This window comes from Anolis carolinensis, chromosome 6 (genome assembly GCF_035594765.1).
Source record: "Anolis carolinensis isolate JA03-04 chromosome 6, rAnoCar3.1.pri, whole genome shotgun sequence".
Classification (NCBI taxonomy): Eukaryota; Metazoa; Chordata; class Lepidosauria; order Squamata; family Dactyloidae; genus Anolis; species Anolis carolinensis.
The window spans coordinates 106,614,886-106,638,290 of NC_085846.1; the positions used below are offsets into that span (position 1 = coordinate 106,614,886).

Here is a 23,405-nt window from a genome sequence, read left to right on the forward strand (position 1 = left end):
ATTTGAAATACGTTTTTCACAGATGTACTTAAAAAAATTATTCTCTCACAAAAAAAAATACTTCACAAAAATGTAGTGATGTCAATCCTTCTTAGATACAACTCTCACATTCTTTAGGAAATGTCATCAGATACTTGTGGTTTATAACAGCTGCTATAAACTAAAGTGCTTATTAAGAACTTATTCAGATTGCCGTGATTACAATATTTCATCATTTGCCGAGATTTCAAAACATAGAGCAGTAGCTCAAACCAAATGAGAGGTAAGAATGATATAATTAGTTCTTGAGATGTAAAGGGATATTTGAACTTGGCAACCCAATAATCTAAGCCCAATGCTAAAACATTACTTTTCATCCTCTTTTCTAACCATTAATTTCATTCCAGCAACTAGACTAGGTTTGGTGTTGAAATTAATACTACATTGGAGTCAAGTCAGACTTCATACAAATACAAGTAAATCTCCACCATACTTCTCATTGAAATTCACCCTTCATCTTAAAAGTTTAGCCCTATACTCTCTTTAACAACAAGGCAGATATGTAAAATGATAGGGGAAAGGCAGACTATATATTCTTCACAATAAGTACACAGAATTCACATTTAAGTCAGACATAATGCCCTACTCTTCATCTAGGCTGAATAACTTATGAACACTCATATGCTCCATAGGAAAGCCAAACATCCTTCTAGTCACCAGTAGATGCCAAGATATAAAAATTCATACATAAGAACCTAACTTCTTTGAAAAGGTCACGTGTTTCCTGTATATTTCATGCAACTGTGCACAACGTGGTAACAACTTTTGCAATACATCCCCTTTCAAGGAGCACCTTTTACAATGACAGCAGACTATATTACAGGAAAGTCTGCACAGAAGTCTATGGCAACATAACTGAAAAGGGACGGGGGGGGGGGGGGGGGGGATACTTCCAACATCTCATTTTTCCTGAAGCAAGGCAGGGATGTTGATGTTCCAGCCAATAGCCTGGCGATCGAATCCACAAGTGAATAGATTACATAGCGGGTGGTCTTCACTCCAAGCTGAACAACAGACCATTCTTCTGTGGCCCTGTAACAACACAATGGGAAAGTTCTGAATATCTAACCATGCAAAAGGGAAGGTCATCCTTAAGGTATCCCAGGCTTAAGCCAGTCAAGGCTTTGAAGACTAGGGCCTTCAATGGGCTGGAATCCAATGCAATTATTTTAAACAGGCACTCAACATGTGCTGGGGATAAATAGGAAAGAAATACAATTACATTCTATACATAACTGTGAAAAGGGATGGGAAGCATGCATATTTCTAACAAACAGAATTAAAACTATTAGTACCTGTCTGTTGCTGCGAGGGAGGCGTGCTAATCGCACTCCAGACATGTCAAATAATCTAACCTGCCGGTTGTCGTGTGGAAGTGCAATGATTCTTTGACCGACACAAACATTAATCCTGCACAGAAGAGATTTTAAGAAATAGGTTAGGGAGTCTGACACACAGGAATTAACAGTTGTTCAAGCACAGTGAGTGTGATTTACCCAGGATCTATGTTGTACATACTTTTCATCATTGCATACAATGTGTTTTTTAAAACTTAGAAAAATAAAATGCACAATGTGGTAATCACATTGTGAACATCACCACTAGGTGTACTAATGAAGTCTTTTTTGGAAGAAAGGGTCACAGATTATAGTTGGACACCTAAGAACGTTTCTCCATCTCTCTCCCTGAGGATCAGAGAAGCCTCTAGAGAGATAGGTAATGCAGTCTAAGGGGCTACAATCAAAGTAAAAGAAATTAGCAGCCATATGCTCAGTTTGCATTAAGTGCCTTTAAATGCACACAGAGGAGTCTTTATATAGGCCCTTAAAAAGAGCAGTTACATAAACATCTAGTAACTCATGACGACTCAGGAATGTGCTTGTGCAAATTCAGAGAAACTCTAATCTGCAAGGGGTAAATAATAAAGAAATCCAAAGAAATCCTGAAGGTTAACAAGCCTTACTAGTTTTCACTCCAAAGCACTGAAGTTCAAGTATTTTTCTCAGATGGGCAATGCTTGAGAACCATAAATAGGCTCCAATCCAAATTCCATCCATTTCTCATCAGTAATTTGTAACTGCTCTGGACACAAAACCCTGCCTTCAACTATTTCATTTCAGAAAAGACTTAAAAGACTGGGTACCACCATTATGACATACAGTTTGGAGACAAAGCAGACCCTATTATTAAAGGTGTGCCAGTATTTATAATGTTATTTGTTGTGATTTCATACACAGTGCAGCATGGCATTCATCTAGCACAATATTTTATGAATTGGAAGTCAATAAGGAAGACAGGATCCCCCAAAGTTTAGGATCTAATTGTCATGAATCATTTCTGAATATGAATAGACACCCCCCCACCCATGACAATAATGTCTTAGTATCTCTACCATTTAACCAAATGAGCTGATCTGACTTACCTGTTTACTGCAGAATCTGTGCGAATAGTAGCAATTGGTGACCTCATATTCTTCAAGTCCCAGACTTTCACAGTACGGTCATCACTACCGGAAACAACATTGTCTCCTACAGTGAAGACGGCCGAAGTCACAGTGCTTAAAAGGGGAAAAGGAACAGTTACCACTGATAGCTAGAATGTTCTTGCACTTTGTAAAATATTACTTTAAATAAACTAGTTTAAATCAAATTATTTTAAAATTAAAACAGTGAAATTATATATATGAAAAGCAAATGATTTCTGACATTGCTGCATGAAGCAATCAACAGCTCTTTATGACATGCAATTTGTGTATAATTTTCACGCATACTAAATATGCAGTCCAACTTCCTCATACACATATGAATATAACACAGAGGGATATTGCCACATGCTGGTGTAATGTAATGTAACTATTGGAGTGGTTGCAATTGGCATGGGAGAAGCTAAAGAAGCCGTACTGCAAGTCTCTAAGCAGCTCAGAAGTCTTCTCTCACAACAGAAATGGCTTTAGCTACCATCACTACCATCACTAGTCCTAGCCCATTGGCCATTTTACCTCTGCCAATGCCACCAACTATGCCAGTGTAATTAAGCTGGTCAACAAGATTGTGGTCAGTAGCTCAAACTATATATCTGAAGAACCATTAAAGGAGAGTAGGTGACATCAGTCTTCAATAATATTAGTAACTCGCTACAAGAAATAAAGTTTTTTGTTTCAGAAAATGCTTCTATTTGAATTACCATTAACAAATGAAGGATCAGCAGAGTTAACCTCAGTACCCACAAAAATGTTAAATGTTACATCCACAGAGACAAAGGCTGGTGGAGGTTTTTTTTTTTCTTTATTCTAGTCTGCAAAGCCTTTAGCTTCTTTCCACCTATGGAGTATGCTAACAAAGCATTTCTTTCCTTACCTTGGCTCATTACAGTGTGCTTCCCAGCTCAATTTCTATGGATTGCATTTAATGACCTATCCTGCATAGCTTGGGGTCACACACATCAATTGCTCGGAATTTAGTAATTTTAATTTAAGGTGTCAAGTTGCTCCTGTCACTTCTATTGTACTGTGAGAATTTGATTTCATGTCCTATTCAGCCTCCTGATTGAGATTAGTATTACCCCAAGTCACAATGGACTAGTATGTGCAAGCCCTCTTAATGTAAATTGACATCAAGTTAAAGTCTAATTAGATCCAAACAGCATTGTGTCAGTAGTATGAAGTTTTTAAAGCTGCATCAAAGTGCCACTGAGCTGGTCAGAGTAATTATGTGGCTCAAACTAAAGGTCTTCACTTGAGCCTTCTGAGCCCAAGACTCAATTACATATGCCCATGCACCTTAGTGACAGCGGGGGCACAAGCAATTAAGAATGGCCACTTGATCCTTGGAAGATCTCCAAAATCACACACATTCACAGCCAGAAGAACACAGAGCATCTTAAATTATAGGCATCAGATATGGAAATACTAGTGCAAGATGATTTTGCTGATCCACAACATAGGGCCAAAAATTGATTATTTTATCATGCATTAAAGTTGTTCATCTAGTTAACTAGATATAAAAAACTTATATTTTCAAGCAACTGTTCAAAGCTCCACACTTTTGAATTTGTTCTCGAGAACTTGAACACTTTTTATTTGCTTAAATTTGTACCACACAGCCTATGTCCCAAAGGTATACCAAGATTCACAAGTTAGAAGATATTTTTAAGAGAAAATGCAATGATTTTACTCTTCAGTAGTTGAGTCCTTCCACGTGTTACCTTAAAAACCATGATCCAGCACTACTGATGATAGTATCATCATCATCATCATCATCATCATCAATCATCTTTATTTTTATCCCGCCCTATCTCCCCTAGGGGATTCAGGGCAGTTTACAACAAAAAAATTGGCAAACATTCAATGCTGACAAAAATTACATATCAAATCATAAACAATAAAATAAAATAAACAACATTGAGGTATACTGATGCAAATTTATCACACTAACAAAATAAACCAAATAAAATTGACTTCTACTGGTTCACCTGTGTGCTCCAAGTATCTAAAGTCTCTTTGTTTCCTACATCTTCTACAGAAGGTCCTTTTTAGCAGAGATGCCAAAATGAACCCAAGACCTTTTACGTGCGTATTTATTTTCTTACTACTACTGCTATTACTACTTATATCTCACTTTTTCGCTCCCCAAGACCATTAAGAACTTTCCATGTCAGTAGGATTTACTGTGCAAGTTTGCTAATTTGGCACTGTACAGGCAGTCCTCAAGTTACGAACAAGATAGATTCTGTAGGTTTGTTCTTAAGCTAAATTTGTATGTAAGCCTGAACAGTTACATTTTAAAGTGCAGCTCCAGCTATACATACACACACACATAGAGAGAGAGGGGGAGAGGGAGCATAGGGAAGGGTTAATACCCCTGTGGTGTTTGTTTTGTTGCCTGTGCCCTGTTTAGAAGATTTCATTTCACTTTCTGTTTCTGTGATAATTGGATTTTGAAAATTTGGCTTGTTGTGGAAACAAGGATTGGTGATAAAGCTTCAGTGGAGACATCCTTTCCGCATGGTAACTCTTTCAGGAGTGAATTTCCTTTCTGAACGGTAGATTTCTTTCACTTGTTGTCTCACCCCCATTCTTAACGGTGAGTCGGATGCTTGTAACTTGAGGACTGCCTGTACTTTGCTTCTTCTAAAAATACTTCGTTTCATACTGTTTGTTGTCAAATTTAATCTTTGTAAGTCATTTCCTTCATTTTATAACAAAAATACAATTGCACTTTTGTAAATGTTTAAACCAGCTATCAGAAAGTGATAGTCAAACCTGAAGTACAGGCTAGAAAAAAAATGCACTGGGGGGGGGGGGGGGAGAGAAACACATTGCCAGATGGCATAAATAGTGGCGCAGGTGGGAGAGCAAGCAAGTGCAGTTAACTGCAATGAATCACTCTGACCAGGAGGTCATGAGTTCGAGCCCCGCTCGGAGCCTATGTTTGTTTGTCTTTGTTCTATGTTGAAAAGGCATTGAATGTTTGCCTATATGTGTAATGTGATCCGCCCTGAGTCCCCTTCGGGGTGAGAAGGGCGGAATATAAATGCTGTAAAATAAATAAATAAATATAATATAAAATAGCATTTCTCACAATGCAGACACTGCAAAGAGCCACAAAAAAGAAGGAACACAGAAAGAGATAGTGATAAGAAAACTATTTCATTATTCCAGAAAAAGTTTAGAAAATAAAAAGGCAGTAATAACTATCTTCACACCACAGGGAAAAGAAAGTGACATGGGGTAGCTCAAAAGGAAACAATTCAAAGGAAAATTATTCATTAATGCCCCAACCAAGAACAATACAAAATAATAAAATCAGCTGAACTTGCAAAAAAGCAATGTATCATGCAAACAGCATAACCTTAGGGTTTCAAAGACAGAAAAAGCCCTTTTGTCCTTTCAAGATATCAGATCCTATCAAATCTTACAACTAAACAAGTTCAGATTTGGTTTATACTTGCATAGAGGACCTCCAAAGAACACCAGATACTGTAGGTAATATTTCAGAGGAAGGCAACAGCAAACAACCTTATTACCTAAGAAAATCCTGTGGAATTCATGGGATGCCATGTCAAGACATGACTTGAAGGCACATATACATACTTTCCCCTCTGGACAGAGTGGAATTGTTGGCATTATACTACAAAAATTGCTACACATTGAGTTTAGGGGGAAAAAAACCTTGCAGAGGAACAGGGTAACAATAGCCAAAAGTTTGGGTCTTGAATCAGTCCATACAAAATCAGAAAATAAAGAGCAGACAGAGCAAAAAGATAGGTAACCAGCCACAGTCTTCTCCACTGTATACCATATTCCAATTTAAACATTAGTAATTACATCTTAACTTATATCTAGACATATACAAATAGTATGCAAACTGCTGGGGAGTAACCACTGCAGCACTCTGCTGGTTGTGAGGCATATAGAGTAGCTGCAGTTGTGGTAAGACCCTGAAGGACCTCTCCAGCTGCAAGTTCCAATGTATCTGAGAACCAGGGGAGCACTGTAGTTGTTATACCGCAACTTCCAATCTGCAATGCCTCAGAAACCCATCAGTTGGGGCACTACCTGGTTTAAGAGGTAGCCTTTTTGTAGGGATGGTGGTGTCAAGGGTACCAACAATGATAGACCTTTGTCATTTAGCTACATCTGTTGATGCATGATCTTGGCCAACATTTCTATTTTACTCATATTGACACTGGACAATGTCAATGGAAAGGGCATTTATTGTCTAGTCTCCATCATGTTTCCTTGTAGACAAAGTAGTAAAATCCATTGCCTCTCCACCAGTCCTCCTAAGCTCTGTGTGCACCTCAGCAGAGTTCTCCAAAAAAACAACAGCTCCAAAAAAGGTCAAACAAATTTACACACACGTTTAACTTGTACTAGTATCCAAGTGAGCAAGGTGCATCTCTTGAATTAGGGGCATTTTTTATATGAAATATAACGTAACTTTCAATTTCTCTAATCTGTAGTTTGCTGATATTGGAGTATAGCACTGCTGCTATAACAAACAAAACCACGAGGCCAACATTTTTAAAACTTACAAATTAAATTGAGGCTTGAGTTCAATCTTAATGGAAAACTAGGGGTTAAGCAGAACACTTGGTTAATGTAGTGGCTTCTTACACAGAGGCTTACTGGCAAAACAGTTACTGCCCAAAGCTCGATTTGTCCTGAACCTGGAACGTTTAAATAAGAAACTTGGAAAGAGGATAAACATTTTCCCCACTTTTCTGTCACTTGATGCCAGGTTCTCTAGCAACTGTGGCCAGCTTAAAACTGTGGTTAATATCCTTTTGGCTAAATTAATGAAAACTGTCAACAAAAGATCATTAGACACGGTGTTAACAAAATGCTAAAAGACATTAGCTTTTAATAACTCAGAATGGATGACAGGTATCTTTGGCCATTAAAAAAAATGTTTGGCGAAGAAACAGTCCTCCTATGACACCCTTAAACTGTGGGTCCCCCACAAGGAGTTTGGTGTGCTACTACCATTCTGTGGAAAAACTTCAGGCTCTGCCAAGGCCCTGCAAAACTCATTTATCTTGTCGTAGCGAGCAGCCGAGCATGTACTTCCAGCTGACAGAGTGGCACTTTCTCACCACACACCACTGCCTGATCTGGAACATTCTGCTCCCTCCGTGGGTCTCAATCAACAGAAATACTGTAATGCTAGCACTCCTCATTAGGACTAACAGCTGTCTCCCCAGTCACACAGAGACACAAAACTGTTTTGCATAACAATCTGCTGAAATTTCACACTCATGGGGGAAAAAATATGATGCAGAAAATGCTGGACCATGAAATGCTGATGCGGTGTGCTGCTTGGAGCAGCTTCAAAAAAAATTAACACTGCAGTGCCCATTTACTCAGATGGCACGATATTGCAGGGAGAGATGTGTGTCGGGGGGGGGGGGGGGGGAGACGGATGGACAGAGATAAATTCAATACACTTTGGAAAGAGGTGTGTTAACTATTGAAACTGTTATATATGTTTTAATTTGCATGCTGCTATAAGGGCCCTTTTCAAGTTGAGATACAACTCATAGATGTTATATATAAATCTGTCTCGTTTTGAGGAGAAAGGCAGGCTATAAATCTAATAATAAAAACCAAAACAAATGCTTCTTACTGAACCCTAGAATGTAGAGAGAAAGATGTCCTATTTAGGCTTTAGTTCAAGTGAATAAATATAACTTCTCTTAAAACAAATCACTGCATGATGTCATCCTTGCTGATAAAATAGGAAATGGCAGATAAAATGTCTTCCAAGAAGTGTTTTAAGCAACAACAAAAATGTAGAAAGTGCCAAGGCTCTCAAAGCCTCATTCTCTTCACTATATCATAAAGAGCGAGCAACTGTCCAGCAAATGAACTCAGATATCAGCTCTGCTATAATGAAAAACACTCTCTTCACAAAGCAGCCTAACTAAAATCCCCAACTCATCCAAATAGAACGTAGTAAGGCAGGACGGTATTACTATTTTCAAACAAAAAATCCATTTTAGAGCATATCTATATGTAAATGGCCCAATATTCAGAAACTGGCTGCTTGTATACATATAACGGCATCCAGACAAGTTGCTATTATTACAATAATACTTTTCCTTAAATTATATGCTGCTGTTAATTTTAAATAAATCTTTCTCTCAGACAAGGTAATCAATCTCAAAAGAGCTGCAATCTTACTTATTTGCACCAAAAAGTTAATGGGATGGCTACTGAAGCAAATATTCAAGACCAAGGCTATAGTTTTGCACTTCTCTACAAGCTTCTGCACTTGAAATTAATGTGAAAATCTTGCTGCCTGTTTCATAACAAAACTCCTGTTCACAGCAACCAAGCTCTAATCATTTTAAATCCTTCCTTGGGATATTTCTTCTAAAATATATTTTTAAAAAACAATTACAGTACTCTGATATTTTTACTTTTCACTCTAGCTAAGAATACAGACCATCAGTGGCTACTAGATATGACAGTTATGCACTACCTCTAGGAGCAGAGTAGTATCGCATTCATGTTCTGTTTGTGGAGCGTAGTCAGGGTTTGAGAACAGAGATTTGGACTACGCAGGAGTTTGGTTTAATCTAGCAAAAATTCTTATGCTCTCACACATAACTGAACTTACTTAAACTTGATTTAAAACACTTTGATTTTATTGAAAGTTCATCTTATCACTTACCCCCCAATATCGTTTTGAGGCTCACTTCCATATCTCAGTTCGGAACTAATATATTAAAATCTGCTACTATCACCTTCTTGTATCAAGAACCACTATGCCATGAAAGCAAATACTTTACAGCTGTGCTTATTTCTCCTTCCTCCTTTTTAAAGAGTGCACTTTTTTAAGCCAAGACACTGCAAACATTTGGTAAAACATATTCATACTGCACAAACATTTCAACACATCTTGTACTAATTTGTTTTGTAGTCTCACTGGCTGTTTATCATTTTTGTATGGAATCCCTATATGCCTGGATGTAAAAGACAGTTTTTTCCAGGTTTAAAAACAGAATTAAGGTGCCATCTGGTGGAAGTCATTATTATATGCATCTAATTTTTAAAGAATATCAGCTGCAAAAATATGGCATGTAGAAGTTAAGATGGTCTACCATTAAGCAACAGTCAGTTTTCGCTTGCCTGCCCTATCTTTCAGAACTAAGAGTGTTAACACAGTTTCACAGGTGATGAAAAGAGGTTTATTATTTAATACATAAACATATTTGATAACTAAAAATGCAAACAGATATTAAAATGCTCACAAAATCATTTAAATGCCCCCCCAAAGAAATGTAAAAGGAAAAACAACTAACACACTAACAGTGTCTTTACACTGATTTGGGGGTTTAAAATTATGGTGAGGTGAAGTTTCTGCTACATAGAATCTGTAACAGATATGCCTTGGCACTTTTTAGGTGAATCTGTTAAGTTCTCAATAGTCTTTTGACAGAAGACTATTGAGAGTCTTCTGTGAAAAAACTATCCAACCATACCTCCAAGAACGTCATTCACTGAAGAAAAACATTAGGCGAAACCAAGGAAAAAAGGAATCTTACATCTTTCATGCTTTACATTCCAGGCTGTTAGTGGTTCTGAACCATTTGTTAACCTTCACCAGAGGTGTTAATCTAAGCACAGTAATGATCAACCTCACAAAAGTTCAGAAATCCCTGCACAAATCTGAAGTATTTCCAATACCCTCCATGTCATCTTAAAGACTAAAAAAGTCTTTTATAGTACTATACAAGCTTTTGTGAATTAAAAATGACTATGCCTTAACTTTCTTTTATCTGGTAATGACTAAATTTTTACTTTGGAATGGCAATGCATAAAAGAAATTCCTGAGAAATACAAACAACAGCTATAAAAATCTAGATGTCAGCATCTTTAGCACAACTAGGCCAACACAATTCCCCCTTGAAGTCCTAGAAAATATTTTTCACTTACTCTGTATGGCCCTGAAAGACATTCACAGAATGGATAGAAGGATCTCTGAAATCCCAAAGACGGAAGGTTGTGTCGCGTGATGAGGTCACCACAAGACGCTGGGTGGGATGTGTGCAACAATGTGTAAGTTCTTGATCATGCCCTACAACCACAGATGAAAACATTAAGGCACTGAGAATGCAAGACATTTCATTTCCACAAACACCAGGGATGAAAAACATCAGAGACACAGTAATTATGTTTTGACAACAACCAAAATGACCCCAGGAAAGCAGGACCCATTTCAAATGCATCAGTATTTCCTCCCAGAGCTTCTTGTGTATTATAATACCTATTCCAGACTACTTGCTACTACAGTAGAGTCTCACTTATCCAAGCCTCGCTTATCCAAGCCTCTGGATTATCCAAACCATTTTTGTAGTCAATGTTTTCAATATACCGTGATATTTTGGTGCTAAATTCGTAAATACAGTAATTACAACATAACATTCCTGCGTATTCAACTGCTTTTTCTGTCAAATTTGTTGTAAAACACGATGTTTTGGTGCTTCATTTGTAAAATCATAACCTAATTTGATGTTTAATAGGCTTTTCCTTAATCCCTCCTTATTATCCAAGATATTCGCTTATCCAAGCTTCTGCCGGCCCGTTTAGCTTGGATAACTGAGACGCTACTGTATTTCCAAAAAAGAACAGATTATTACATTCAACTGAAAACATGTATTTAAAAAGTGGATATAGCTAACTTTTCACCCAAACTGATGGTGGATTCAAATTTTCCTACAAACTTTTCCTTGAGCATTAAAAAGATGACAGACTTGACTCCTGTTCTGAAGATGCTACATGCCAATATTAGTGGGAATTGGGGTCAACAGGCCTTTGGGGAAGTGACCACTTACAGGCAAACAATTATTTATACTGCCATACCATCCTTCTTTGACAAATACATGTCAATACATATGTTTTTTCATTGTTTTTAATTCTAAAGCTGCAACTGGACATTTTAGAGAAATTTAACAGTTCTATATATATTCAATTTTCTTCAGTTGACCAGGATCTTTTAGTTATTTTGTATTTCAGTTCTTACCAGCCCTAACCAGCATCAACAATGACAACAAGTCCTGGGACATGTAGTAAAAAGTATCTATAGAGGGCATTATTCTGGAGAACAGTGTTACACCAGTTGTCCACCCATGCAACTAGGCCAACACAAGCTTAAGACTGTAAAACTGTACATTTCAAAATCTAAGTGGAATCTAGTTCAGAGATGGGCAACCTCTAGCAGATGGGGCAATGGCCACTATAGCAAAATCATTATACATTCAGTGAGAAAATAATATGGTTTGAAACAAGGCATACAAATCATGTTTTTCAGAGAATGCAAAAGGATGCAGCCTGCATTCAGCCTAAAGACTGAACTTCTTCAAATATGAGTAAGTTGATGAAAATGTTAGGATGCCTCCATGTTCAAAAGTAGGGGTCCCCAAACTAACACCTGTGGGCCGGATGAGGCCCACCAAGGTCATTTACCTGGTCCCTGTCCTGAAACGACTTGAAGGCACACAACAACAACAACAACAACAACAACAACAACCCTAATTTTTGACTATTTAATCATAGTATGCCCCTCCCCCAACAGTCTGAAGGACCATGAACCAGCCCTCCACTTAAAAAGTTTCAGGACCCCTATTCAAAAGGAAGAATCTGAACTAAAAATGACCATATCTGGAAGCAATCAGTAAACAATATGAACCAAGCAACCCACAAGGTGAATAATGACAAGGTGAATAATGACAATGACTATTTTGCAAACCCTAAAAGAAAGTTTTTTAAACAGAATAGAATAGTGGTGTTTCAGAACGTATTTTTAAACCGAAGTCAATTTTTGTAAACCACACTCCACATAATTTTTCATTAGGAAGAACCTGGTCTGACAATCTTGATTACAGATTTCACATTTCTTATACGTACTGTAGCTAATGGAAATCCTTGTACATTTTATGAAAAGCTAAGATTCACTAAGCTTCTGCAGTTGGTATATAAAAACACCTAATCAAAAAATCTGAGCACTTCCATAGACTATGTTTGTAAGCTTTGTTTTGTTTGTCAACAAAAAACATCACTTAAAATGTTAAACATACATTTATTCTTGGCCCTTTGAAGTGATTTGAAGTGATTATTCACAAATTTGATTATTCATAAATGTTCTCTCTAGCAATCTCTAGGTTCTCCATTGAGATCCTGTCAATTCTAGAGATTCCTTGAGGAATGTTTTCTCAGCCAAACAAAAATTGCAATTTTAAAATATGCATTTCTTCACTTTCATGGGTATTTTCCCCCCGAATCCCAACAAATGTGGAGGGTTGGCTGCATTTTGTAGAAGTCAAATACAAAACTTGCCTTTAAATACAAAATTTTATCTATATCTTCTTTATCTTTTGTAAGTTGCTCTGAGTCCCACGGCTGAGGAAAGGGCAGGAGATTTTAAGAAACAAGACAAGGGAAAAGTTTCTATTTAAAGAATACCTGTCAGAGAGTGCACAAGTTCAGATGTCTCCACATCATACAAATTTGCTGTCCTATCCCATGAAGCTGTCACAGCCTGCTTTCCTCCGACCAGCCAATCTGCTGCAATGACTACACCTTGATGGCTTTTCAGTGAGGTTAAAGAAGTCCGGATGGTGGGGCAATCTCCACAACCATCTCCATCTCCATCTGGTTCATCTTTATCAGAGAATTCAACTTCATCTTCTCCAGACATTTGCTGTTAATTTTGAGAATATATACTATATGTTAAATATGCCAAGTTAAACGTGGCTTTCAGCAGTTGGGCACTGACATACATTTTTTCCTGAAAACAGAAAGGGTTCTGTTTCCTGGATCCCATTATGAATGTAATTTCCAAGCCAGACCGTTTGACAAATAAAACCTAATGTAACACACTACAAGACACTGAAGGACTGTAGAGAGAATTCAGAATGGAATAAAAATGGAAGAAAGATGCAGGGCACAGAGACAAAAGGTCAACACTCAGCAAATTTACAGGGAATGTTTATATTATATAAATTATAATATAAAATTATATTAATGGGGAAGTAAAAAGAACTTAAAAAATTCCTTCTTGAGGTTCTATGTTTAGATTGTAAATTTCCCTGAGCCTGTATGAGAAAACACAAAATTGACGTTTTTAACTAACATCTGAAGATAGATAGGTTGCTTACCTGTAACCATGTTTCTTCAAGTGATTCTCTGTGAATCCACACTGGTGAAGTATACTGCGCCTGCGCAGGCTCTAACGGAAACTTTCCAAGCTTTACATTTTCAATTTTTGGCGGTAACCACGCCCATTCCTCCCTAGCATATATAAGGCGCTCTGGTTCCGCACTCCCCAGTTCCTGAGCCGCAGTAGTCGGTAGAAAGGGGGAGGTTTGATGTTGAGGGGAGGACGGGCGGGTTAGTGTGGATTCACAGAGAATCACTCGAAGAAACATGGTTACAGGTAAGCAACCTATCTTTCTTCTTCGAGTTCTCTGTGAATGCACACTGGTGGAGACTAGCAAGCTGAGGTTATGGAAGGTCGGGCAAGCATCAAACCGACACCAGTAAGCAAGCCCAGCAATTTGTTTCAATTGTATATATTAACGAAAAAGGAGCCAAGTAAGTCTTACAAGAGCGCCAGTTTATCAGCAAAGGAATGTTTCATATGAGAGACACTCATAGCTGGAGGTAGCCACCTAACAAGTTAGGTCGTTCACGGCCATGTAGAAGATATCAAGTCATTGGCTGTCATATAGAGCTATCCAGCAACTTACTGCTGGGAAGTGTCAGTAGTGATCGGAAGTCCACAGGTGTCGTTGGCATTCAGCAAGTCAACAAACTTTTGGTAGTAGGATGAACTACTAGACATATTTATGTCAGAGAAAGGAAAACAACACCATCAGGCTGAAAGTCGAATTAGTCGGATATAAGGAAAAAGGGGTATCTCAGGGAAAATTGGAGCCCAGCACAGATTGATGGAGAACCACATGTGGTTGGGATGCCATCTTGAGTCTATAACTTGCGAAGAGAAGGTCATCAAGATGGTGCAAATGGACGCCCTGCATCTGGAGGCCAGCGAAGTGCTCTGGAGGGTGGCCATAAGGGATGGGAGGTCTCTGGTCAAGCGAGATGCGACTGAAGGAGGTGGGGAACGGCCTGGTAGGTGGCGGTCGAAGCTCCTGGCCAATGTAATTCCATGGGGAAGTATAGCTGGGTCGGAACCGAGCATGCCCGGTTTGTATGGACATTGGCGGTGAAGAATTTGGGAAGACATTTCATCGACTGGGTCGTCTGGTTGTGGAAGAGGATGGCTCTCCAACCATCGAGAAGATGTAGAAAAACGTAGTAATAGGCAACGGGAGGGCTGAGAACAAACACCGGACATGCTATGCGTTGGCATGTGCGGAGTATGACGGTACCGTGGGAGAAAAGGAAGCAGTAGCCATATCGAGGGCTGTAAGGTGTCTTATGGAAGACAGAAAAAAAGGGGGAAAAACAAAGATCATCCACCCGTCAGGCCCCTAACTCTGAGGGGTGGTAGGCTGAGGTGACGGTCACGAGAGATGTGACTCGAAAAGTATAAGGAGATCTCTCGGGTCCGAAGAAAAAACATGCATGGTGGCTCTCCTGCTTGTACTAGCCCATGGGCGTAACAGTAAAGGGTTGGCTAGTATTTGACTCGTGTAAAAGGGCGGGAGCCGCCTGCTGATGAATCAAAAAGAAAAAGCCCTTTGGTACAAAGGGTTCGATTGGACATATTTCGGATTCGTCCAGTCTGAAGAACAAGCAGGGAATCGCAATCTGCGAAATGTCTGGTGACTCCAATAGTTGAGCTCTGATTTAGTGTCAGGCATGTGGTTGGAAAGGGTTTTATGGTGGGCCCAAGGCAATTTAAAGTTGGGCATATCTGGAGGTTAGCCGTGACCAGAGGAGATATGAGGAAAACGGAAGAGTAGAGCGAGTAGTGCCAACTAGGATAGACTGCTGTTCGGAAAGAACTAGTGTCGACCGAGCAGGAGAAGTGTGGATCAGGACTGTGGGATATGGTCATCCACATATCTAATGCGTAGATGCTACGGTTTGGAGACTAACATAGCCACATAACGAGAGGCTGTGTAAGAAGTCAGGAGAGGACCCTGATCAAGCATGGGTCAGTCATCAGCGTCGGTATGCCCTTCAGCGGGCAGTCCTGGGATCGGAGTCAGGCGCGTCCGCGAGTGGAAGGAGCGGTTGCGGAATGGTTTTATGTATAGTCTGGTAAGTGATTTTGGGTCTCGGCAGTCCGTGACAGAGTTAGGACCCCATCATGGGACACTTTATGAAGGCTTTGGATCCCGAGGCGGAGTAAAGGTAAGGAGTACCTAAAACCAAGAGGGTTTAAGCCTCCCATGTATGACCCATAGTGGGTAAAAACGTGAGGAGGCATGCCGGAGAGTTGACTGTATAGTTTCGGACATTAAGCTGTTCTTGTCGAGAGGAGACGTAGGAAACTTTAAATCGGTGTAGTGATGGGTGGCACTCACGAGAACGGAGTTGGGATTAGCATTCCATGTTATTTGCTGATAGTGGTCTTTATCCCTTATTTTTTTTTTAGTCTGTTTTATTTCATTTTATTACATTATAGTCTCCTGGCAGCCGAGGAGCCGTGAGTCGTATGTTAGAGAAGGTACCAGCTTCATCTTGGAGTGCCTGGTGGCACAGTGTGTGAAAGTGCTGGGCCACTGAAGCTATAGACCAAAAGGTCCAGGGTTTGAATCCGGGGAGCGGAGTGAGCGACCGTTGTTAGGTCGAGCCGCTGTCGGCATAGCAGTTGAAAAAAAAAAAAAAAAAAACATACGAATGTGAGTAGGTGAATAGGCACCGCTTAGGCGGAGAGGAAATGATGGACCATAGGGGTTTGTCGGTCACATGACCCTGGAGGTGTCAACGGACAGCGCCGGCTCCTTGACCGATAAGTGGAGACGGAAAGCAACCCTGAGAGCTGGAAAAGGCCAGACTCGATGTCAGGGGAAAAGTGTTTTTTTTTTTTTTTGTTTTTTTTTTAGCCGGAGAGGGGAATTTCCTTGGTCTAGAATATCTCCTCTTTCGGGTGTTCCCTGAAGGGTAGGCATCAGAGATTAGATTGATTGCCCTAGGGAAGTGAGGGGATCTAGGAGAGTTTGAGAGACGACGGAGGAGGTCCCATATAGCAGCCATAGGGGGTGCCAGTAAGGCGTCAGCCTGAACAAGAGCTATAGGGATGGCAGTAGTAAGCGGGATTGAGGCTAATATTAGGATGGGAGGCATTGGATCTACCATCAGTGTAAGAGGAATAGTGTAGAGGGAAAAAATTTCGTCCTTGCGGAGAAGAGCAGTGGAAATTTTCCCTCTGATCTAGAGTATGGGAAGGATATAACTGTCAGGCCCTTCCCTATGGAGGGAGGGAGACCAATTGTTGTTTTGAAAAATACTTTTTCGAGCCCGAGAGGAAGTTTCGGGAGTAGGCCCATGCGGGGCAGCTGTTAGGATCCAGAGGAGGGCCTTCTGGAGCGAAAGAATCACGTCAGAAGCAATCGGCTCTGGGGCTGTTTCTCCGGGTGTTAGATAGCTAGTGGCGTCTCAATATATTGCGTTGATGAGAGTAGCGAGAACAGCATATGGTCCAGGAGGCTGGGTCCCGAGCGCCTTATTGATTCCGACATCGGTGTCGGCGGAGTGTTGTTGGTGGGTTTTGGGCTGATTGAAAGATGGATGTGCACTAAGTTCTCTCAGAAGAGGTGCTGTTAGATTAGGGCTTTGGATCTCTCTGTCTTGCCCTTTGACAGGGGGTCAGACTAGATGTCCATGAGACTTGTTGCAAATATAATTCCATGATAAATGGCTATATGATTATGGTGCAACATTTTTAATGTTGAATTGATGGACTCAGCTTAGGTAGAAGTATCGGGGCTACTGACGGGCCCGACTGCTGGATGTATTTTTAGCTATGTGTTTTGAGACTAAGATATCACTGTCATCGGCGGGACTGGGCTTATGCCGAGTCCTATAGGCTAGCGGTACCGAGGGTCTTCCGTGTCGGAAAGACTAATGATGTCGAAGAATTTCCTTTTCTCGGCATCGGGGGGCGTGGAGAATGAGTCTCCAGGTAGCGAGAAACCTCTGTATATAGCAGTCTATGGAGTTGATCGAACACTGCAGGATGCATGGAGACCTGGCCGAACTGGGATTCGAACCCGAGGTAGTCGAGTTGTAATACGACAATCTATCCATTATAGCAGAGTGACTCGTGCTGGATGGTAGAGCCTATGGTAGATACCGTGGTGCTTCTCTCCTCGGGAGCCGATTCAGGATCGGCCGTGAGGGCGGTAAGGAAAAACTCGGTCTGTCGCAAGAGAAGACAAATACCAGGGATGGGATTGTGATGACAAACACCCGCCGGAGGCGGTGTTGTGGCATTAGAATAACAGTGTAGCTTGATCCTTTTTAGGCTGTTTGTCAGGTATAGTTCAAGATAGATCCACACATCGGCAGTATTTAGAGGCAGAATCACCTTTAGTGAGGGAGGCCCAGATCGTACTCCTCTCAAAGGAGCATAGAAGAGGGGCAAGGGCTATGGATAATAATCTATGGCCCTTTTTCAGGCATCTCAGAGTCTTAGGGAGGCTGGAGATATTGGGCGGTCTCTCCATTGATAAGGAGAATGGAGAGAAGACCATTGCCTCGGAGCCGCTCACCTGTGCGCCGGGTTCGAGAAAAGACATCCTGGTCGAAACCGAGGAGCATTGAGGCCGGGCTTGAGCCATCCAAGTTTTGTGTCTTGTCGACGGTGAAAGGTTGGGTTGGCATGGCTGCAGTGATTTTCTGGAGCCAGTAGATGGAGCTTGGCGACCGCCAAGGCAGCCAGATCCAAGGCATTTCTCCGAAGAGGAGAGGATTGCCTTTATATTTGTGCCAACAACTCTTCCGGGGAGGGCGAGGGCAGCTGTGAAAAGAGCCCGCCCAGCCAAGGAAGGACAATCATGCGAGGAGATGGCTTGGGAAGCCTAGCCTGGCTGTCCTTGTTTTTTCCAGCCTCTTAGCTCCTGCCGAAGTTTTCCAGCCGGTAAGGAGGCAACATTTTAGATTTATTGCCAGCTTGGCCAGGGCCCGTTTAAAAACGTGGCGGCAGAGGCGTTTAGCAACCGTCGCTCCCACGAAAGGGGAGGGGAAGGCTTATTGTCAGCTTGACCGGAGCCCGATAAGAACGGGGCGGCAGAGGCTTTCAACAACCGTCGCTCCCACGAAAGGGGAGGGGGAGGCTTATTGTCAGCTTGACCGGAGCCCGATAAGAACGGGGCGGCAGAGGCTTTCAGCAACGGCCGCTCCCAAGGAGAGGGAGAGGGAGGCTGGGATATGGCAAGGCCTTCCGGAAAAGCCTCTGGCTGTACGGGCCCAACGAGGATGTTGCGTGAGAAAAATCCGAAGCTCGAGGGGAGTTTCACTTTGAAGCAGGATACGTAGTTTAAGTTTGCCTGTGCCAGAGAAGGCAAAAAACATGCCTCTCCTTAGAGATGAGGCACTGGCATCTTGAATATTATCTTCTGAATCTTGAAATGGATGAAGTTCCGACGAGCTGCTGCGGCGGAAAAAAAGGAACTGGGGAGTGCGGAGCCAGAGCGCCTTATATATGCTAGGGAGGAATGGGCGTGGTTACCGCCAAAAATTGAAAATGTAAAGCTTGGAAAGTTTCCGTTAGAGCCTGCGCAGGCGCAGTATACTTCACCAGTGTGCATTCACAGAGAACTCGAAGAAGAAAAAAAGTTTACACTGTTTTGTGAAATCAAGAGCAGTAATTTCAGCTATGTCATGCCTTGAAGCTATCAAAGCATCGGGGGCTGTTTCATGGGGAACAGACTACACACATGCCCCACTTTTTCATGACTTCTTTCTTCAACCAATTTGAATTATACCCATTTGGAGTGTGGTCTGCTTTTTATCATATGCACACAATGCTTTTATGACCATGCTCTGCTCTTCTTGTCTCAATAGTGCCATCTTGTGGGCAATGCTGTACACGGAAAAGTTGTTCATGGTGTTCAGCACTGTAGTTCTTGCTTTATACAGTACAAGCAATCCCCAATTTACAAAGAAGATAGGGTCTGTAGGTTTGTTCTTAAGTTGAATTTGTTGGATTTGATAAATCTGGCTTGTTGTAGAAACAAGGACTGGTGATAAAGCTTCAGTGGAGGCACCATTTCCCCATGATCACTCTTTCAGAAATGAATTTCCCATCTCAGGAATAGATCTCTCTCACTTCCTGTTGTTCCACCCCCTTTATTAACTATGAGTCATCTGTAAGTCAGATGTTTGTAATTCGGGGACTGCCTGTACAGTATTTGTATTTAAAACATAATTTTGTGTTTAGAATATAAACACAATAAAGTTTTGATATTTTATCACTTACATTGCAGTCTGTGGTTGGTTGAGGTGTAGGCAATTGCACCATGTACCTCCAGATATGAGCTGTCTGGTCTCCTGAAGCTGAAATTAATACAGAAAATTAAAGAGAGACTAATTCAGAATACCTAATCCTTCAAAGTAGAATATGAAGTACTGGAAATAAGAAACAAGCTCAAGTACTCCCTCCTACCAAAATCCCTTTTTTCTTCTGAAATTCTTAATACAAATTTTCCCAGTTTATCATGATGTGCAAACAAACAAAACAATTTAAATCATCTTCCTAAACCAGTATTTTGAACCACGGCTTCAAGTTTAACTCACAGTTTTGGTTTGGTGGTCTGCCATGTTCAATGACAGGGCAAAATGCTGCCTGAGAAAACTGAGCAGATCAGAGGGAGGGGAAGGAACACTCAGGTTTATCCCAAATCCTTCACATCTTGTTTTTTGAGAATGTAGATATGACATTTAAATACTAATTGTTGTGTGTTTTTTTAAGAACAATTTAAATTCCATTACTTTGAACAAACAATATTAACAGCCAATTACTTAATACCAGTACACTTTAGAATCTAGCCATTTATCAAAACACTGCAAACATTCCAAAAAGGATATTCACTGCTTCTTACTACTACTGTATTCTGTCATCATTTCCTGTATTACAATCTAAATTTTAAAGTGAGTACAAGTTCAGGAAAGCAACTGGCATCCTTAATCCATAGCTGGCATCCCTAATCTTCCCCAACCATAATAATTCTCTACCATTTTCTCTCAACTAAAGATTATCATGTCATTCCTGACAGAGGCAGAGTATGATCTATAAATGCCAAAAGGACACAATTATCTCCAGGGAAGCAGACATTTTAATCTGGTGCTGCTTAAAAGAAAATGTTAAAAAATTAAAAAAGACTACAGAATTTATTTTGATATAAGCTTTTATGGGCTAATGAGTTGTAGTACATGAAAGCTTATAGTATAATAAAGCTGCTAGACTTTAAGGTGTACTTGCAATGAGACAGATTATCATGATTTCTTATAGCTATGATTGTTGGAATCCTATTTCTTTTGAAATAAAACATTAGCACTCTTTGAATCCATTGATAATGCTGTAATGAAAAATAATTTGGAAACAAAATGTAGCCAAATCAAAGCATAATCAAGTGAAGTGCCTAGTTTCAAGGTCAATCCCCTGCATCAGCAAATAAGACAGAAACATTGGGGAAGCTGCTGCTATTAAAATAGCTAGCTAGACTAACCACTTGTAAGTAAATGGTAGCAGAACAATGACAAATTATTTATTCACACACTTCATAACTAAATTGTGGGATTTGATGCCATTAGGTGTTGTCATTATCATAGCTTTGAAGACAGATTAGACTAATCCATGGACAATGCTATTGATAGCTTCCTGGAGGTTCTTTTTTTTAAATACTAGTTGCTGAGAAGTATAGAGAGCCACGACCATCAAATTTAGCTTATGTACTTCGCAGGGACATCTAGTCGATATTTATGAGTAACAGGATGCAGATTAGATAGGACTTTTACCTGATCCAACCAACCTCTTATGCTTTTCACAAACTGACAGTACAACTCAGTTCTCTATATCCCTACATATTAAATCAGGTGTGGGCAAACTAAGGCTCACGGGCTGAACATGGCATTTTGGATGCTTATGTTGGTCCCCTCCAAATTTTCCCTGTCCTCTGGGCATAAATAAGGATGAGGCGGCCTGCCATGTCCTTATGCTGAAAGGACATGGGAGGGAGGTATGCAATGGCTGGAGCCCTCTGGAGTGCTCTCAGCTCAGTGCGTGCCTTCCTTGGGCCTCCTTCTGGCATAAGGACAGGATGAGAGGCCCTGCCCTGATGCCAACAGTAGCGCAGCCCAGGGAAACAAGCAGACGGGGACTGAAAGAGCTCCAAAGCCCCCTCGACCCCCACCTGCCTCTCCCTTCTCCCGGGGTCAGGACGAGGAGAGGCCCCGTCCTGATGCCAAGCAGAAGCATGGCCTGGGGAGAGGCAGGCCGCGGGCAAGGTGGCTCCAAAACCTCACCCTTTTTCCAGTATAAGTTTGCTCATGTCTGTATCAAATCTTTTAACAAAGTTAACAAATCACTCAGAAATTACATATTCAAAACAACTGACAAGCAAGGATCTCTACCAAGTTTACTGTGAACAGTAATTCGCACAAAATATTAGCATACCTGTGAGAGCCACTTGCTCCGTTGGATGGAATTTAATGGAGTTTACTGTGTTGAGAATAAACATGTAAGAAAGCACAAATATTAGGTTAGCAAAACCAGAGGGGAGCCTCATCAAAGTTCATGTGCAACTGAACTCATAATAGCCTAGTCTCCATTATGGCAGGGTTTGTGTAATGGTTTGCAGGCAGACTATGTCCTTTCGATATCTATGTGTTAAACTGTATGCTTACAATCTGAGTTCTTCCCATTAATTATACTGTTGTATAATAATGTAGCTAAAACTAAAATTGAAAATGACAACCACAATTTTTAAATATAAGTCATAATTTCTTTTTTTCTTTTTTAAATCTGTTATTTAAATCTTGCATTATTTAAATCTGTTATTTGTGTACAGAAATTCTGACAGAAATCTGCTGTATCTAGTATGCAGCATAGTGTTGTAGGCAGGATAATAGAATAATGAACCTCAAACAATTCTAACTGCAAGAGTGTTAAAGGAAGAAATCACAGAGCTAATACTTAACAACAGTAGAAAATAAATTTGCCAGATGCAGTAAGAACCAATTCACCAAGTTACAGTCACCGAATTACTATAATCACATATTATTTTAATTCACACTATAGGTGTTGCACCCCAGCAATAGTCCACCTTGCTCTCAACACACACCAATGAGGCAGACTTGGTATAAACAGTTTATTGATAGAAAGATAGCAAAAGGTAATAAAAATAGAATCCCAAGTCCCAGAAAACAGCAAGTAAAATCCTAAATAACAAGGCTTAAAACAAAAGCATGATCTTCAAGGCAAAATCCAAAATACATGATATCAACAGGAACATGAAGGCAAAATACTTCCCCAAAACACAGGCAAAACTTGAGCTAGAACTTGAGGCTTGAAACAGGAACAAACAGGAGATCTTCCTCCAAAAGCAAAGTTGCTTGATCTGAGATTCTATCCCAACACCTTATCTATGGACCCATTTTTGCAAGTCATAAAGTCCTAAGACCTCAATCTGAAGTGGTAGAGTTCAAAATTTTCCTGCTTCATTTTCCATAATGTTTTCAAAGGTTCTGACAAGCAATTATTTTTAGCACTGCCACTGGTTTCTCAGCAACCTTACTGAGCTTGAAATCCATTTATTTCATTTTCTTATTCTCTGCCCAGGTATTCCATTTTGCATTCCACTAAATCTGCTTATATAAATCAAACTACTGTTAAAAATTGTTTTTCAACCTCAAAAGTGGTTTCTAAGGTTTGGCTAGGGATTTA

At 40.3% G+C, this 23,405-nt stretch overlaps 1 protein-coding gene across 13 annotated transcripts in view; it reads right to left on the bottom strand.

The window, feature by feature from the left end:
- Window positions 1–915: 915 nt before the first annotated feature.
- The window catches only part of wdr37 (WD repeat domain 37), a 56,781-nt gene continuing 34,291 nt past the window's right edge, over window positions 916–23,405 (bottom strand). For all 13 annotated transcript variants that reach the window (XM_003221939.3, XM_008112316.3, XM_008112318.3 and 10 more), the window contains 7 exons: window positions 22,137–22,181; window positions 19,941–20,017; window positions 13,007–13,244; window positions 10,481–10,622; window positions 2,462–2,596; window positions 1,335–1,449; window positions 916–1,071 (listed from right to left, as the gene is read on the bottom strand). In XM_003221939.3, coding sequence (XP_003221987.1) covers window positions 940–1,071; window positions 1,335–1,449; window positions 2,462–2,596; window positions 10,481–10,622; window positions 13,007–13,244; window positions 19,941–20,017; window positions 22,137–22,181 — 884 coding nt within the window. In that variant the 3' untranslated portion in view covers window positions 916–939. The remainder of the gene's footprint in view (window positions 1,072–1,334; window positions 1,450–2,461; window positions 2,597–10,480; window positions 10,623–13,006; window positions 13,245–19,940; window positions 20,018–22,136; window positions 22,182–23,405) is intronic.